Source organism: Dipodomys merriami, unplaced genomic scaffold (genome assembly GCF_024711535.1).
Source record: "Dipodomys merriami isolate MVZ:Mamm:240054 unplaced genomic scaffold, mDipMer1.0.p SCAF_17, whole genome shotgun sequence".
In the NCBI taxonomy this organism is placed as follows: domain Eukaryota; kingdom Metazoa; phylum Chordata; class Mammalia; order Rodentia; family Heteromyidae; genus Dipodomys; species Dipodomys merriami.
This window is the reverse complement of record NW_027203048.1, coordinates 19049036-19065846: the sequence shown is the minus strand read 5'-3', so window position 1 is coordinate 19065846 and position 16811 is coordinate 19049036. Positions and strand designations below refer to the sequence as shown.

Below are 16811 nucleotides of genomic sequence, written 5' to 3'. Positions count from 1 at the left end.
ATAATACATCCATTAAATGGTATCTTCCACAGCCACTAAAATATATGTGTACGTGTTAGTATTTGTACCTTTTTGCATAAAATGTTCCTCAAAGAGGCAGGAGGTAGAATTGTAAAGGATAAATGGATGGCTAGGCAGGTGTCAGACACTTCATGGATATATTTTTATAACTTTAAATATGAGTGTGTTTATTTAAAATTAAAGTTACAAATTAAATAGAGAGAGAGCAGCAGGCAAGCAAAAAGAAAAACAGGTAGTTAAAAAGACAGCATTAGCCAGACGCCAGTGGCTCACACCCGTAATCCTAGCTACTCAGGAGTTTTTATTGTAAAGAAATGAGCACTTCGCAGACCTAATCTCTGCCCTCCATGGCAGCGCCTACACGTGAGGCACCGCCCACTTCCGTGCCTCCAAGGAGCCACAGGGCGCCATTTTCTCCCTTTCCTCATGAGAACTTGGCCTTGTCATTAAAACAAGATCTTGGTACCTAGCTCAGCTCACAATTCTGCCTCACCTTCCTGTGTGCTGGCATTACTGGTGGTCACCTCAAACCTGGCCTTGAAATATTTTGAAGAAAGGAATCTGGGAGCCCCTCTGTGCTGTGCTTTTACACCATGACAGTCCCCTTTCATTTCACTTCTGTTCTCAACCTTTGCTCCTGGAATCCTATCCCAGGAGTTTTAATATCCTTTTTTATTTTTCCTACCAGAGTTGCTGATGGAGTGATCAAAAGTGTATTATGGCAAACACTTCAGGCTCTTAATTTCTGTCATAAACATAATGTAAGTAACATTTTCTAATGCTTTAGTTATTCATAATGGCTGTGTTTATGATCTGTTTGAAGAGCTTAAAGATAGTGGGAAAGAAACAAAAGAAAGCTATAAATATGAGGGAAAGCAATTCATAATTCATATCCCTTTTCTAGTTTCTGTAAGAAGTTATTAATGTCTTATTAATTAAAAAAGTGTATAAACTTAATGTTTCCTTTGCCACAATACAAATTATTCCTGTTATTGTTGTTAAATTGGGTTAAAATAATTTTTCAGCTTGTCCATAATGTAATGATCTAACATGGCCTTTGGTTTGATTTTGTTTATTATCTTTTTTAAGTCTTTCATTCTGTACTACAGTATTCCCCTTCCCCTTATTTATTATTTATTTATCTTATGCCAGTCCTAGTGCTTGAACTCAGGGCATAGGCACTATCCCTGAGCTTTTGGGGGGGGGGGGGCGTAGGGGTCGGGTCGTGGGGCCTGAACTCTGGGCCTGGGCGCTGTCCCTTAGCTCTTCAGTTCAAGGCTAGCACTGTACCACTTGAGCCACAGTGCCACTTCCAGCTTATTTCTTTTGGCTTATGTGGTGCTGAGGAATCGAACCCAGGGCCTTATGCATGCAAGGCAAGCGCTCTACCACTGAGCCACCTTCCCAGCCCCCTGTCCCTGAGCTTTTGTGTTCAAGGACAGTGCTTTACCACTTGAGCTATAGCTCTACTTTGGACTTTTTGGTGGTTAATTGGAGATAAGAGTCTCTTGGACTTTGGAGCTTGAACTCGGGGCCTGGACACTATCTCTGAGCTTTTTCATTCAAGGCTAGCATTCTCCCACTTTGGGCCACAAATCCTGTCCTTCAATTTTCTGGTGGTTAATTGGAGATGAGAGTCTCACTAACTTTTCCTTCCCAGGTTGGCTTTGAACTATGATCCCATCAGATCTCAGCCTCCGGAGCAGCTAGGATTACAGGCGTGAGCCACAGGAATACAGCCCCTTATCTTGTTTTAAAATAAAAATTTCTACTGGGAGCCAGTAGCTCATGCTTGTATGAAGATCACAGTTTAAAGCCAACCCAGGCAGGAAAGTTTATGAGACTCTTACCTCAAAGAAGCAACCAAAAAAGCAGGAATTGAAATTGTGGCTCAAGTAGTAGAGCACTATTCTTAAAAGAAGCTCAAGGAGAGCTCCCAGACCCTGAGCTAAAGCTCTAGGACCAGTTGAAAAAAGAAAAAAATATATAATTTCCTATACCATTAATATTTTTTAGAACCATAGTTATCAAACCCAACCATGAAAACAAGTCAGCTTGGAGGAACTCTTTTTTTTTTTTTAAACAAACAAAAATTTAAAACAGCTTGCAGGGCCCCAGACACTTGGAGTCAATACATCTATGATAGGACCTGAGAATTCACATTTCAAACATTTTCCTGGATAATATCAAAACTGCTGGTCCAACAACTACCTTTGAATATTATTGTGTTACTGAAATCATTTTGGTGGTTGCCTCCTGTACCTAATTTAACATGTTCTTTTATCCGCTTTCCTGTGAATTGATTTTTTTCTTTCTAATCATATTTCTAATCATATTCAGGTTTGGTTTTCTTAGGTGAGAATATCTCATATGCAGTGTTATTTCTTATTACATGAGTCTCATAAGGTGTATTGTGCCTCAAATATGTGGTTGCCCTGCTTTTGATAATGTTGATATTGATTAGTAAACTCAGCAGTTATTTGATATTAGCTGGATCTCCTTCCATGTTCATTTTCCTTTCAACCTTTTTTGTTGATAGTTTTAGTATTTCACTGAGATTGGGAAATGGTAACTTAGCTGGGTGCCAATGGCTCACACCTATAATCCTGGCTACTCTAAAGGCTAAGATCTAAGGATCAAAATTCAAAGCCAGCTCAGGTAGGAAAGTGTGAGATTTGTATCTCCAACACAAAGCTGGAAGTAAAGCTGTGGCTCAAGTGGTACAACACTGGCCTTGAAAAAAACAAAACAAAACAAAAAAACAAAAACCTTAGGGACAGGGCTGGGATGTAGCTCAGTGGCAAAGCGCTTGCCTGGCAAGTGCAACGTCCTGGATTCGATCCCCAGTACCAAAAAAGAAAAGACAAAAAAAAAATACAGTTTAAAAAAAAAAAAAACCCTTTTAAGCCGGGCGCTGGTGGCTCACGCCTGTAATCCTAGCTACTCAGAGGCTGAAATCTGAGGATTGCGGTTCAAAGCCAGCCCGGGCAGGAGAGACTGTGAGACTCCTATCTCCAATAAACCACCAGAAAACTGGAAGTGGCGCTGTAGCTCAAGTGGTAGAGCACTCGCCTTGAACTGAAGAGCTGAGGGACAGCGCCCAGGCCCAGAGTTCAAGCCCCACAACCGACAAAAAAAAAACAAAACAAAACAAAAAAAAAAAACCTTAGGGACAGCATCCAGGTCGAGTTCAAGCCTCAGACCAGCACAAAAAGGATAAGAAAAGGCCACCAGGCATTGGTGATTCACACCTGTAATCCCAGCTATTCAGGTGGCTGAGATATTGAAGCCAACCCAGGCAGGAAAGTTCATGTGCCTCTCTATCTCCATTTAACCACCAGAAAACCAGAAGTGGGTGGCACTGTGGCCCAAAGTGGTAGAGCACTAGCCTTGAGCAAAAGAACTTAGGGACAGCTCCTGGACCCTGAGTTCAAGCCCCATAAGCAATAAAGAAAAGAAAGGAAATGGTAACTATCTAATCTATTATTTCTTCTTCTATATTATTATCAGAATTATATGGAAAATTACTTGCCCTCAAGGACTCTGATAAAATACAGTAAGAGGATAACATTGATGTGTCACTTCAGAGAAATACTTAAGTATCTTAGCAACCTATAACAGTGAACACTGATGAAGACAGAAGGTGTTATTATAAACAGGGATTTTATATATGTGATATTTTCAATCCTTTGGGGTCATTGTTCTTCTTTCAAGTCCAAATTTTCCATCTTAAGCCAGTGGCACTTACTGAAGTTGGCCTGGGTGCCTTTGATACATCAAAAACTTTGGAAAAAATATGTCTCTACCTTTTGAGTTGGTGCCTAGGCAAAGAAAGTGCCAAGGCAACAGTTCAGACGACCATATGGTCATTTTGGATGCCAGCAAAATATCTTACCATGGTAGTCAAGGATTGCTGAAAAAGGAAATACAGGACGTAAAATTAAATGTCAGTATTTAGGAACCTAGTTTTCTTGAGTTTTATGAAAGTCAGTGAAATTTTCATTAGAATAAATCAAAATCCTTCATTTTCTATTAGAGGGATATTGTTCACAACCAACCTGTTTGGGTTCTTTAATGCAAATTATGCTTTTAGATTCTTATTAAAGATGGAGGAGAGTTGACTGACTCCATACCTATGTTGCTTCCCACCATACTCTAGAAGATAACAAGTTGACTTAAGGTTGACATAGCAATGTTCTAAGTAATTAAAATAGTTTTGCAAAAATGATGCTTAGAGCCAGCACCAGTGACTCATGCCTATAATCCCAGCAACTCAGGAGGCTGAAATCTGAGGATCATGGTATAAAGCCAGCCAGGGCAGGAAAGTCCATGACTCTTATCTCCAATTAACTACTAAAAAGCTGGAAGTGGAGTTGTGGCTCAAATGGTAGAGCACCAGCCTTGAGTGAAGAAGCAAAGGGGCATCACCCAGGCACTGACTTCAAGCCCCAGTACCAGCACACAAAAAAAATTAAAATAGTAAGTTTTAGAAGAGGAGTAGAAATCTTAATTTTTTTAAGTTTTTATTCTTATGCTATAGTAAATCTCTATGCACCCATATTTTTATCTGTTCTCTAAGATGAATGCAGAAGAGAAAAATCAAGTCATATATAAGTTCTTACAATAATAGATCTGAAACCTTTATATTTCTTATTTTTAGAGGAACTCTCGTGTTACTCTCAAAGAATAGAAAAGGCCATCTGACCCAATGGTGTTGTTTGAAGATGCCCAGCTTTCAACCTAAGGATACCTGGTGTAACTATTATCTCCAGAGTTGTGATCCTAAATAAGACAATAAAGGTTAAAGTAGTAAGAGATTAAGGCTGCTGAAAGTGTAGCTGATAGAGATCAATTGGGAGCTCATTAGAAATGCAGACTCCAGGCCCACTCGTTCATCTGCTGAAGTAGAATCTGCATTTTAGCAAGAGCTACAGATGATTGGTGGGCACATTAAATTTTTAGAAGCAATGGGTTTAAGAAAACACCTACTCATTTTGTTCAGTTTTACCCTGTAACACTGCTAGAGTGAGATAGCTGAAATGTTCAGTTTAATGTCATTTTGACTCCATAGATTTTATATTTGATACATTGATTAGGGAAAACGAATTTCATAATAGTAAAACCACACTGATTTCTGAGCTATGGATGTACCAGGCTGGAGCACCCATCAACATCTTCCTGATATTCATGTTTTAATTGGCAAGAAAGCATCTTTTCTTTCTTCTTTCTTATAAGTATCAGTCCCTAAAGTTCAAAGAGGACCACTTAGTCAGACAAAAAATTATTTCTTTCTTAGTCATGGCATATAAAAAACAATTTCTGGTGTGAATGTTTCCAGAAATTATTCTTGGGGAAACAAAGGAGGAGGCAACAATGCTTGATAAGAAATGTACTCATTACCTTGCCCATGTAATTGTAACCCCTCTGTATGGTATTTTCACAGTTAAAAAAAATAAGATTAAATTAAATTAAATAATTCTTAAGGCTGAATGCATGGTTAAAAAATAACATGGAGATCAACAATGCTGAAACAAAAAGCTGGTTCTTAGAAAAAAAATTAATAGCAAGATTGACAAAGAAGAAATGAGATTCAAATCAATAAAATCAGAGATGGGACTGGAAACATTACAACAAACATCCAAGAAGAAATCCAAATGATTATAAAGGACTACTTTCAAAAATCTATACTCAAAAAAGAAGGAAAACCTAGCAGAAAGTAACAGATTTCCATTGACATATAAACTGCCTAAGCTGAACCAAGAAGATACAAATCAGTTAAAGAGGCCACTAACACAAGAAGAATGAGGAAGTAGAAGTCTTCCAGCAAGGAAAAGACCCAGCCTATAGCTATTCACTGCTGAATTGTAAAGACTTTTAAAGATGAACTAACACAAATACCCTCAAGCTTTTCCATGAGATAGAAATAGAAGGAGCAATTCCAAACTCATTCTATGAAACCTGTATCACACTCATCCCAAAACTAGGTCAGGATCCATCAAGAAAAATAACTACAGACTAATTTCTTTGATGAACACAGTTGCAAAGCTCTACAATAAAATACTAGTCAACAGAATCCAGAAGCATAGCTGAAGGTATGGCTCAAGTGATAGTCCAACCTGCTTAGTGCAGCGTCCTAGGTCCCAGGTTCAGAGTTCAGAAACAAAAAAATCTTTTTTTTTTTTTTGGGGGGGGGGGGTCCAGTCGTGGGGCCTGAACTCTGGGCCTGGGAGCTGTCCATCGGCTCTTTAGCTCAAGGCTAGTGCTCTACCACTTGAGCCACAGTGCCACTTCTGGCTTTTTTCTTTTTTTGCTTAGGTGGTGCTGAGGAATCGAACCCAGGGCCTCATGCATGCAAGGCAAGCGCTCTACCACTGAGCCACCTTCCCAGCCCCACAAATTTTTTAAAAAATCATACATTCTGACCAAGTAGGCTTCATCCTGCAGATGCAAGTCAGGTTTAACATACACAAATCAATTAATGTAATTCATCACATCAACAGAGCCAAAGACAAGAACCACATGATCATCTGAATAGATGCAGAAAAAGCCTGTGACAAAAAACATCCATTAGTATTAAAAGCTCTGGGGAAGGTAGGAATAGAAGGAACATTCCTTAAAATAATAAAGGCTATGTATGATGGGCAAACAGCCAACATCATACTGAATGGTAAAAAACTAAAATCATTTCCCCTAAAATCAAGAACAAGGCAAGGATGTCCATTCTCTCTGGAATTCCTAGCTAAAGCAATAAGGCAAGAAAAGGTCATTAAAGGGATTCACATAGGGAAAGAAGAAATCAAACTTTCTATTTGCAGATAACATGATCTTACATCTAAAGGACCCGAAAACTCTATCCCCAAGCTCCTAGAAGATCTTTATAGCAAAAACGATAAAAATCTGAAAAAAGGAAGTGGAGGACATCAGGAAATGGAAAGATCATCCATGTTCATAGCTAGGTAGAATTAATATTGTGAAAATGGTCATACTGCCAAAAATGATCTACAAATTCATGACAATCCCCTTCAAAATCCCGATTACATTCTTTACCAAGATAAACAAAAAAAAAAAATCCAAAAATTCATATGGAACAACAGAAGACCTAGAATAGCTGAAGCAATCCTAGGCAAAAAACACAATTTGGGTAGTGTCACAATACCACACCTCAAACTCTACTACAGAGCTATAACAAAAAAGCTTGGTAATGGCACAAAAATAGACCCTACGATCAATGGAACAAATTAGAAGACCCATAAATAGAATTAGAAGGCCCAGACACATACTGCTATCTGATATATGATAAGGGAGCCAAAGACTGGGGGGGAAAACAGCCTTTTCAATAATTGGTGTTGGGAAAACTGGGTATCTATATGCAGAAAACTAAAAGTAGATCCCTGTTTGTCACCATGCATTAATGTCAATTCAAAGTGGATCAAAGACCTCAACTTCAAACCAAAAGTTTAAAACAACTGCAAAAGAAAATGGAAGAAACATTAGAACTTACAGGTAGAAACTTCTTGAAAAGTGGCCAGGGCACAACAGATAGGAGAGAAACTTGACAGGTGGGACTACATCAAAATAAAGTTTCTGCACAGCTGACATAGTTACTAAACTAGAAAGATAGCCAACAGACTTGGAGAAGATCTTTACCAGCAATAAAACAGAAAAAGGCCTAATTTCCCAAGCCTAATCACTAAATGGGTATGTGAGCTAAGGAGAGACTTCTCAGAAGAAAAGGTAAGAATGGCAAAGAAACACATTAGAAAATGCTCATCATGCCTGGTCATAAAAGAAATGCAAATCAAATCAACTCTGAGAGTCCATCTTACCCTAGAAAGATTGGCCAACATCATGAATTTGAACAACAAATGTTGGTGGGGATGTGGGGGAAAAGGAACCCTACTGCACTGTTGGTCGGAATGTAAACTAGTACCACCACTCTGGATAGCAGTCAGGAGATTCCTCAATAAAACTAAACATAGACTTTCCCCAAAACCCTGCCAGACCGTTCCTAGACATCTACCCTGAACGTCATGAGCCAGGATATGGTGAAGACACCTGCACATCCATGTTCATTACCACACTATTCACAATAGCAAGATATGAAAACAGCCCAGATGCCCCACAATAGATGAGTGGAGACAAATAATATGGTACTTTTAACAATGGCATTTACCCAGCCATTAGAATAAAATGTCACTTGCAGGGAAATGGATGGAACCAGAACAAATCATATTAAGTGAAGTGAGCCAAGCTTAGAGAGACAAACAGTGCATGTTTTCTCTGATATTCGTAAGTTAGATTAAAATGCACTGAGATATGATTAAGTTATACAAGATTCTAGATGCAGTGAGACCAAAAGAGTATGTTCTTAGGAGAGAAACACAAAGGTACAATCCCTTCGTGCCTCTTCATAGTTACATAAAATTATATTGAAAAATATCAAAGTGAACCCCAAGATATGGAAATGAGATCTCTTTTTAATTTTTATTTTTTGATGATTCTGTCTTTATATATGGTGTATTCAAATGTATATCTTCAGGAGCGGGGAGGGCACAGAACTGGAGGGAAAGAGGGTGAAAAAGTGCAGCTGCGGAGCTCACTGGACACTGATGGAAGTGAAATATAAACTTGTGCGTGGAGATGGGGGAGAAGGCCTGGGAGAGAGAGTGAGGGAACAGAAGATACAACTCAATACCTGATTCATGTAACTATGATCCCGCTGAACATCACCTCTGTAGCAATAAAAATAGCATGAATAGTTCTCTTCTTGCCAGCTTATGAACCAACAATAATCAAACCTGAGCAAACCTGAGTTTATTAAAATTCTCCTGTTAAAGACACTTGTATGTTTCTTGTTCTTTGGTGAAAAACAGCCTGATTGTGGAGCCATTGTACAAGAGCTGACTAAAGAGCTTGAGCGGCTTAACAACAGGACAATGGGGAAGAGAGGAATAATGTGTCCACAATTCTGTCCTCTGTATGTTTTTTTTTCTGGTCCAGGAGCTTGAACTCAGGGTCTGGGTGCTGTTCCAGAGCCTTTGTGCTCAAAGCTAGCACTCTACCACTTGAGCCACCACACCTTTTCTGGCTTTTTCTGAGTTGTTTATTGTAGATGTGAGTCTCACAGACTTTCCTGCCTGGGTTGGCTTTGAACTGTGATCCTCAGATCCTAGCCTCCTGCATGTCTAGGATTTTAGGCACAAGTCACCAGCACCCAGCATAAGTGCTATCTTGTGTCCAGTTTTTTCCCTTTTTGTTGTTGTTGGTGGCGGTGGTAGTGATGGTTCTGGGGCTCGAACTGAGGGCCTTGCACTGTCACTTGGCTCTCTACCACTTGAGCTACAGATCTACGTCTGGCTTTTTGGTGGTTAATTAGAAGAGTCTCATGGACTTTCCTGCCCAAGCTGTCTTCAAACTGCAATCCTCAATCCTGGATAATTAGGATTACAGGCATGAGCTACAGCAACCTGGGCCTGTCCCAATTATTTTTATCCCCTTTTTTTCTTCAGTTCTCTGACTTTATTAGTAGCTTTCCCTACCAACAACTAAATGAATTTTTTTCTATTTCTTTGAAACATATCAGTTTTTCATTTGCCTTTATATTTTTCTTTTCTTTGTTTGTTTTTTTGTTGGTTGGTTGGGGCTGAACTCTGGGCCTGGGCATTGTCCTTCAGCTCTTCAGCTCAAGGCTAGTGCTCTACCACTTGAGCCAAAGTGCCACTTCCAGCTTTTTTCTGCTTATGTGGTACTGAGGAATCTAACCCAGGGCCTCATGCATGCCAGAGAAGCACTCTACCACTGAGCCAATTTCCCAGCCCCGCCTTTATATTTTTGGTTTAAAAGTAAGTTCTATGACTGTCACATGATTTGCTTTAGAGGTGAAATATATTTAAATAGGCCAAAAGACAAATATCAATGTAAATCCACTTACTTTGTGATGCCATAAATAGATTAGAAAATCTACCATTTTATAAAAACTCATTTGAGTGACAAGATCTTTTCTTTTCTTTTTGTTGTTGTTGGTGGTGGTCGTGGGGCTTGAACTCTGGGCCTGGGCGCTGTCCCTCAGCTCTTCAGCTCAAGGCAAGCACTCTACCGCTTGAGCCACAGCACCACTGCTGATCTTTTCTAATCAAATCACCAAGTACAAGTATCTCTGATCTGGAGTGTTAAGTTTTGTAAACATATTGCTTAAACAGGTATATCAAAACCCATTTGTCTTATAGCCCTATAATGTATCAGTATTAATATCAATGCATTATTGACATATCTAAGGACTTAACAACTTTTAAAAGTCCTAAAATTTTTTAAGAAGCCTAACTTCTTGCCATTAAAAAAAAAAACAGTTGCAAGTAATTGAGACTTGGTAAAAATTAGCTTTAGTGCCATTTTTGTGACCTAAAATGAATTTAGGGTTTAAGTTTTTCTTCTTAAAAGCCTTTCTTTCTGGAAACAAAGATAATTCTTTCTCAATTGTCAGTTTGACATGATTACCTAAAGAGACTTAAAGCATAGCAGACAAGTGAAGCAGACCAAGATGATTATTGTGACACTTAATCCAGAGACTCAGTGGCCATCACAACCCCAGGACTATTGCAAGGATGAAACAATTTGTGTACAAGTGCTTTCAAAGTCCAGGGTGCTCTATGAGTGCCAAGTTGTAGACTATCAATATCACTCACTGTTTTCTTTTGTGGAGTGGATGAACTGAAAAAGAAAGTTCTGAAGAGCAGGCTCAAGCTGTTTTCCCACAGCACCTCCACTACATGGAAAGCCTCTTCTGGAATCACGATGCATGAGCTCAGTCAGTCTGCTTTTTCTCCCCCAACAGAACCTTCTGGTGTTCCACAGAAGCTCTGGCTTCCTTCAGGGTCAGTGTGGTGATGTAGCAAATTATGTTACTCTATCTAATAAAAGATTTATGGGGCTGGGAAGGTGGCTCAGTGGTAGAGTGCTTGCATTGCATGCATGAGGCCCTGGGTTCGATTCCTCAGCACCACATAAGCAAAAAGCCGGACGTGGCGCTGTGGCTCAAGTGGTATAGCGCTAGCCTTGAGCTGAAGAGCTGAGGGACAGCGCCCAGGCCCAGAGTTCAGGCCCCACAACCGGACCCAAAAAAAAAAAAGATTTAATGGCACTTTGGCCACGCAAGAGCAGGTAATAGAGCCATCCTGCCCTCCTGGGAGGACCTCCAGCAGCACCTTGTGGGCATCTCATGAGAGCCATTCTCCATTCCCGTCAGCGGATCATGGAGGAAATTGGAATCTGATACATGGGCAGCTCTGCCTCCCCACTCACCCAGGACACCTCTGATTTGTGACTTGCAGAATTATGAAGAGAGCCTTTTTCATACCTAACAGATTTGGGTGATAGCTAATATGATCACTCAAATTGTAAGTGAATTTTAAGTTTTATTACTATGTAAATGTTTTTCCAGTTTCTCAACTCTGCAGTGCTCAGCCTGAATTGTGATTTCTGAGTGGCGGCAGTTCTTATAAGAGACACAGTCAGCTCCCATAGAGGGTTTACCTCTTAGAGTTCACGTAGGCCCAGGAAAAAGTAAATGAAATGATTATATAATATTTCCTTTAGAAACAATGGGTTTTCATATGCAACTATTGTAAACTAATTTCTTCAATAATATAACATTTAGATTTTTTATTTTGTATGGTAAGATTTATATATGAAAAAGTGACCAATTTAAGTTCTTCTAGACAAATAAAGAACATCTTTTTCTTTTTCTTTTTCTTTTTTTTTTTTTTTTTGTCGGTCATGGGGCTTGAACTCTGGGCCTGGGCACTGTCCCTCAGCTCTTCAGCTCAAGCCAAGCACTCTACCACTTGAGCCACAGCACCACTTCCAGCTTTCTGAGTGTTTTATTGTAGATAAGAGACTCATGGATTTTCCTGCCGGGGCTGGCTATGAACCATGATCCTCAGATCTCAGCTTCCTGAGTAACTAGGATTACAGGTGTGAGCCCCTGCTCCCAGCACATTTTTTTCTATCATACGTAGATAAATGTAAACATCTATATAGGTGGTATTCCATTGTTTAATTGCTAACACTCTTTGTCATTTTGATGGCGCAGGAAAATAATCAAATATTATCTTACAGTGTATTCACAGAGATGTCAAACCTGAAAACATTCTAATAACTAAACAAGGAATAATCAAGATCTGTGACTTTGGGTTTGCACGGATTCTGAGTAAGTAACCATTTCCAACCTACTTTATCCAATTCAGATGGCTATAAATTCTATAAACTATAAGACTATAGAGATACTGAATGTGTGCCAAGTGTTTTATTGTTGCTATTCCAAAAGAAAATCTCACATTAGCCTTTTAGTGAGTACATTAGCTGGCACTTCATCTCTACTCCATTCAACTAGAATTTATTGGATGACATCTTCATGTGCTGCACAGGGGTGGGAAAGAATTGTAAGATGCATTTCTGCTCTTAGTGCACTTATAATTGAAAGCAAACAAAATAAAAGAATCACAAAATTGCTGGCAATAAAGTACTGAAATGAAGGTGCAGACATCTCCCTGGAGAAAGACATTAATGTAGGCTAGAGAGATTGAAAACAAACTTCTTAGAGCTGGTAAGACTAGCAGACTCAACTAAAAATTAAGGAGAGAGGATTTAGAAATAGTGCTAAGAAAAAGTAAATCGAGTCAAACACTGGAGGCTCATGCCTGTAATGCTAGGTACTCAGAAAGCTGAGATCTGAAAAACCAAGGTTTAGAGTCAGCTCAAGCAGAAAAGTTCATGACACTGTTATCGCCAATTGCCCAGCAAAAAGCTGAAATGGAGATGTGGCTCAAGTGGTTGAGCACCAGCCTTGAGCAAAAACACTAAGCAAGAGCTCAAGCACTAGTGGCTCATGCCCATAATTCTAGCTACTCAGGATGCTAAGAACTAAGGATCATGGTTCAAAGCCGGCCCAGGCAGGAAAATCCAAGACTCTTATTTCCTTATCAACAGAAAACCACAAGTGGCACTGTGACTTAAAAGTGGTAGAGCTCTAGCCTTGAACAAAAGAGCTCAGGGACAGTGTCCAGGCCCCAAGTTCAAGCCCCACCACCACCACCACAACAAAAAAGAGCTTGAAGCCTGAGTTCAAGCCCTATTACTGGCACAAAAAGAAAAGAAAAAAAGAAAAAGTAAAACAATCTAGGCAGGGAGGAGCCAAAGGAAAAGGGGGGAACAAATAGTTATTTATACCAGAAACTAGAATTTTGCAGCAAGAACATGTGTTAGCAACATATATTTTTTTATAATACAAGTATGCACATAATTTGAATCCTAACTAGAATTTTGCAGCAAGAACATGTGTTAGCAACATATATATTTTTTTATAATACAAGTATGCACATAATTTGAATCCTAACAGGACCAAACTACAGGGGACCTGACAATGCCTTGTAGGGGTTGCTATGTTTTGTTGTGAAAAAAAAAACAAACAAAACAATAGGATCCTAATGATAATGAGTCCTTGTTCATGTAGCTGAAAAGAAATGGTAAACACTGGAAAACTATGGCGCTGTGAACTCTGTGTTTGTTCATTCCTGTCCAAGAATATTAGTCAGCCATTAGAAATGATGTCTGCATTTTAGTGGCACTGGCAATTTTCAAGACATGCTAACTAAAAAAGGAAAACAAAAGGATGTATACAGTATGATCTGAACTCTACAAGAAATGCATAGGAAAAATGACAGCAATACATATGACCCTTAACTTAGGAAATTAAGTGCATAATAGTCATCTGATACTATCTGATACTTCCTATAAATGCAAGGTCAAGTTTGGGGGTTTCCCTGGAAGTCTTTTTTTAACCATAAAAATGCCCAGTTTGGTCACAAAAATAATTTTTTACAAATACAAAAGATGTCATTGCAAACATTAAGAACATAGAAAAATGTGTGGAAATTATCTCATAAATAGTCCTTCTGGGGATTTTCCTTTGTGGGCTGACAAGACTTCTTAAGTTGGCATTTCTGCTGAAAATACAAATGTATTTGACTTTTCATGAATATGCATTCTTCTTTCCTGCTGAGCCTTCCTATGACAAGCATAGTCCTTCTCTGAATAAAGAGTCTTAGTTCAAAATTAGGGTCACTCATCTCAGAAATTCTGATTGAATGAATATATCCCCAAGTCTCTGACTGGTGAACTCATTGTGGCAAATTCAATATTTAATAAGCTTCTGGTATGTAATAAAGCAGTAGTACAACCAATGCCAGCTCATTCTCATTGGCCAAACTCTCCACAGGATGTGAGCTCACTCACTGGTTTCAGCTTGAGCTGTTAAAGCTACTGGTTTGGGTTATTGCTGGGATCATTGTTCATCTTTTTTTAAAGCAAAAACAAATTGTCTATAATACTATGTGCTAAAAAATACTAACATTGACTCTATCAACAGACTTAACTTCAGAAATAATTAAGTTCCAACTAACTGCTGGAGAATCACACCCATAATCCTAGCTACTCAGGACTCTGAGATCCCTAGGATCAGGGTTTGAAGCTAGCCTAGGCAGAAAAATCCTCAACTTTCTCTCCAAAATAACCAACAAAATGCAGGGCTAGAAGCATGGCTCAAGTAGTAGAGTGCTAGCTGAGCAAGCCAACCAAATGAGCACAAGAGCCTGAGTTCAAACTTTAGTACTAAGAGGGATGAGGGGAGCAAAAGAAAATAAAGTTGGATCTTTACCCTAAAAAATCCACTCAAGGGTTGGGGATTGTGACTCAAGTGATAAATCACTAGCCTAATAAGTTCAAATTCTGAGCTCAAACACCAGTACTAAAAAAATTTTAAAAAAAATAAGTCATTGAATTATTGAATTTAGAGTCCACTATAATCTAATGTAACCTTCTATAACTCTATGACATCTGCAAAGAGCCTGTTTCCAGACAAGGCCACATGCACAGGTACCCAGAAATAAAACTTCAAACCTATCTTTCTGGGAAGGACATTAAGTTAACAGAGAAGCACCAGGCTGATAAACATATGGAAACAAACAGCAGTTGGTTTAGACTTGTAGTCTGGTACAGACATTCTCAGCAAGACCCTACCCCTAGTTTTCAGTGATGCAGATTTTTTTTTTTTTTCAGTCGTGGGGCTTGGGCACTGTCCCTCAGCTCTTCAGCTCAAGGCAAGCGCTCTACCACTTGAGCCACAGCTCCACTTGTGGTTTTCTAGTGGTTTATTGGAGATAAGAGTCTCACGGACTTTCCTGCCTCAGTTGGCTTTGAACCGTGATCCTCAGATCTCAGCCTCCTGAGTAGGTAGGATTACAGGCATGAGCCACCGGCGCCCGGCTCAGTGATGTAGATATTAACTAGCTAAAGTGGTCCTAAGAGTCAAATTTACTGTACCAGTGCACAGGGTAACTGCTCAATCAACTTATGCTTCACACCATTAACACAATTAGCAAATCACAGCCTCTGTAAGTTACTGAAGCCCGCCTAAATGTCTAGCCTGCTCTGGGAAATAGGTTATAGGTCACATGGTAGGAAAATACGACTCCTCTGATCTGCTGGGTGTCCTTTTGCAGTTCCAGGAGATGCCTACACTGATTACGTTGCCACCAGGTGGTACCGAGCCCCTGAACTCCTTGTGGGAGATACGAAGTATGGCTCCTCAGTCGACATATGGGCTATCGGTTGTGTTTTTGCGGAGCTCCTGACAGGCCAACCACTCTGGCCTGGAAAATCAGACGTGGACCAACTTTATCTGATAATCAGAACTTTGGGTATGAGTTATATTTTATGACTGACACTCTAAGCTAAAGTTTAATAGTAATAGTATTAGTATGCTACTGTAACTTAAACATGGGCATCATTGCTATTCAGGATGATGGTTTGAGGAATTGGATTATAGCCAAAGCTAATGCTTCAGTCAGTACATAGAGCCAGGGCTCCTCTCAGTGAGTTTTCAGATGCCCTCCAAGCTTGGAATTAAACTATATGCTTGTTTCCACAATGGAATAAGATAGAGACAGATAGGAGTCAGATGCCTAGGATGCTACTTCTGCTATCTGTAAAAGAGATGCCCCCACTTTACTGTAGAGCAAAGGTCACTAATGTTATTCTATTTAAAAAAACATATGGTAAAACAGGTGCCAGTGGCTTAGGCCTGTAATCCTAACCTACCCAGGAGGCTGAGATCTGAGGATCTCTATTTGAAGCCAACCCAGACAGGAAAGTTTGTGAGATTCTTATCTACAATTAACCACCAAAAAACCCAGAACTATAGCTCAAGTGGTAGAGTGCTAGTTGTCAGCAAGAAAGTTCAGGGAAGGTTCCCAGTCTTGAGTTCAAGCCCCAGGACTGGAGAACACACACCAAAAAAAAAAAACCCCACAAAACAGTCATATGGTAATAATAAAAATATAACTTAAAAATATGAATTAATAAAATAATTCTTTTAGATACTTAAAAAAGCCATATGACAAGTATTTGAGGAATCCAGGTTATTCAGTCTCTATTGCATCCCCATAACTGCACTCAAAGCACAAAATATTCTCATGAATTTTTTATAGTTTTCACATTTGACAAGGTATCAATCTTCTTTTGATTTACTTTAATCCACGTTAAGTCTCAGGTTGTACACTAGATCTGTCCGGAGGTCCTTAATTTTCAGATTCTGCTCTAGAGTTTGAGAGTCTGATTTTAGTTCTTTATTGAGAATGGCTACCAGAACTTAAAATACTAACATTCTTCATTCATATAGTGCTACTAATGACATGGATCGAGTGATAGAGCATCTACCTAGCAAGTGCAAGGCCCAG

General features: G+C 39.3%; 1 protein-coding gene across 3 annotated transcripts in view; it reads left to right on the top strand.

Moving 5' to 3' along the window:
- Nucleotides 1-16811, top strand: part of Cdkl4 (cyclin dependent kinase like 4) — a 51090-nt gene that overhangs the window by 19652 nt on the left and 14627 nt on the right. For all 3 annotated transcript variants that reach the window (XM_070025439.1, XM_070025440.1, XM_070025438.1), the window contains 3 exons: nt 710-782; nt 12136-12226; nt 15576-15773. In XM_070025439.1, the coding sequence (XP_069881540.1) occupies nt 710-782; nt 12136-12226; nt 15576-15773 (362 nt within the window). The remainder of the gene's footprint in view (nt 1-709; nt 783-12135; nt 12227-15575; nt 15774-16811) is intronic.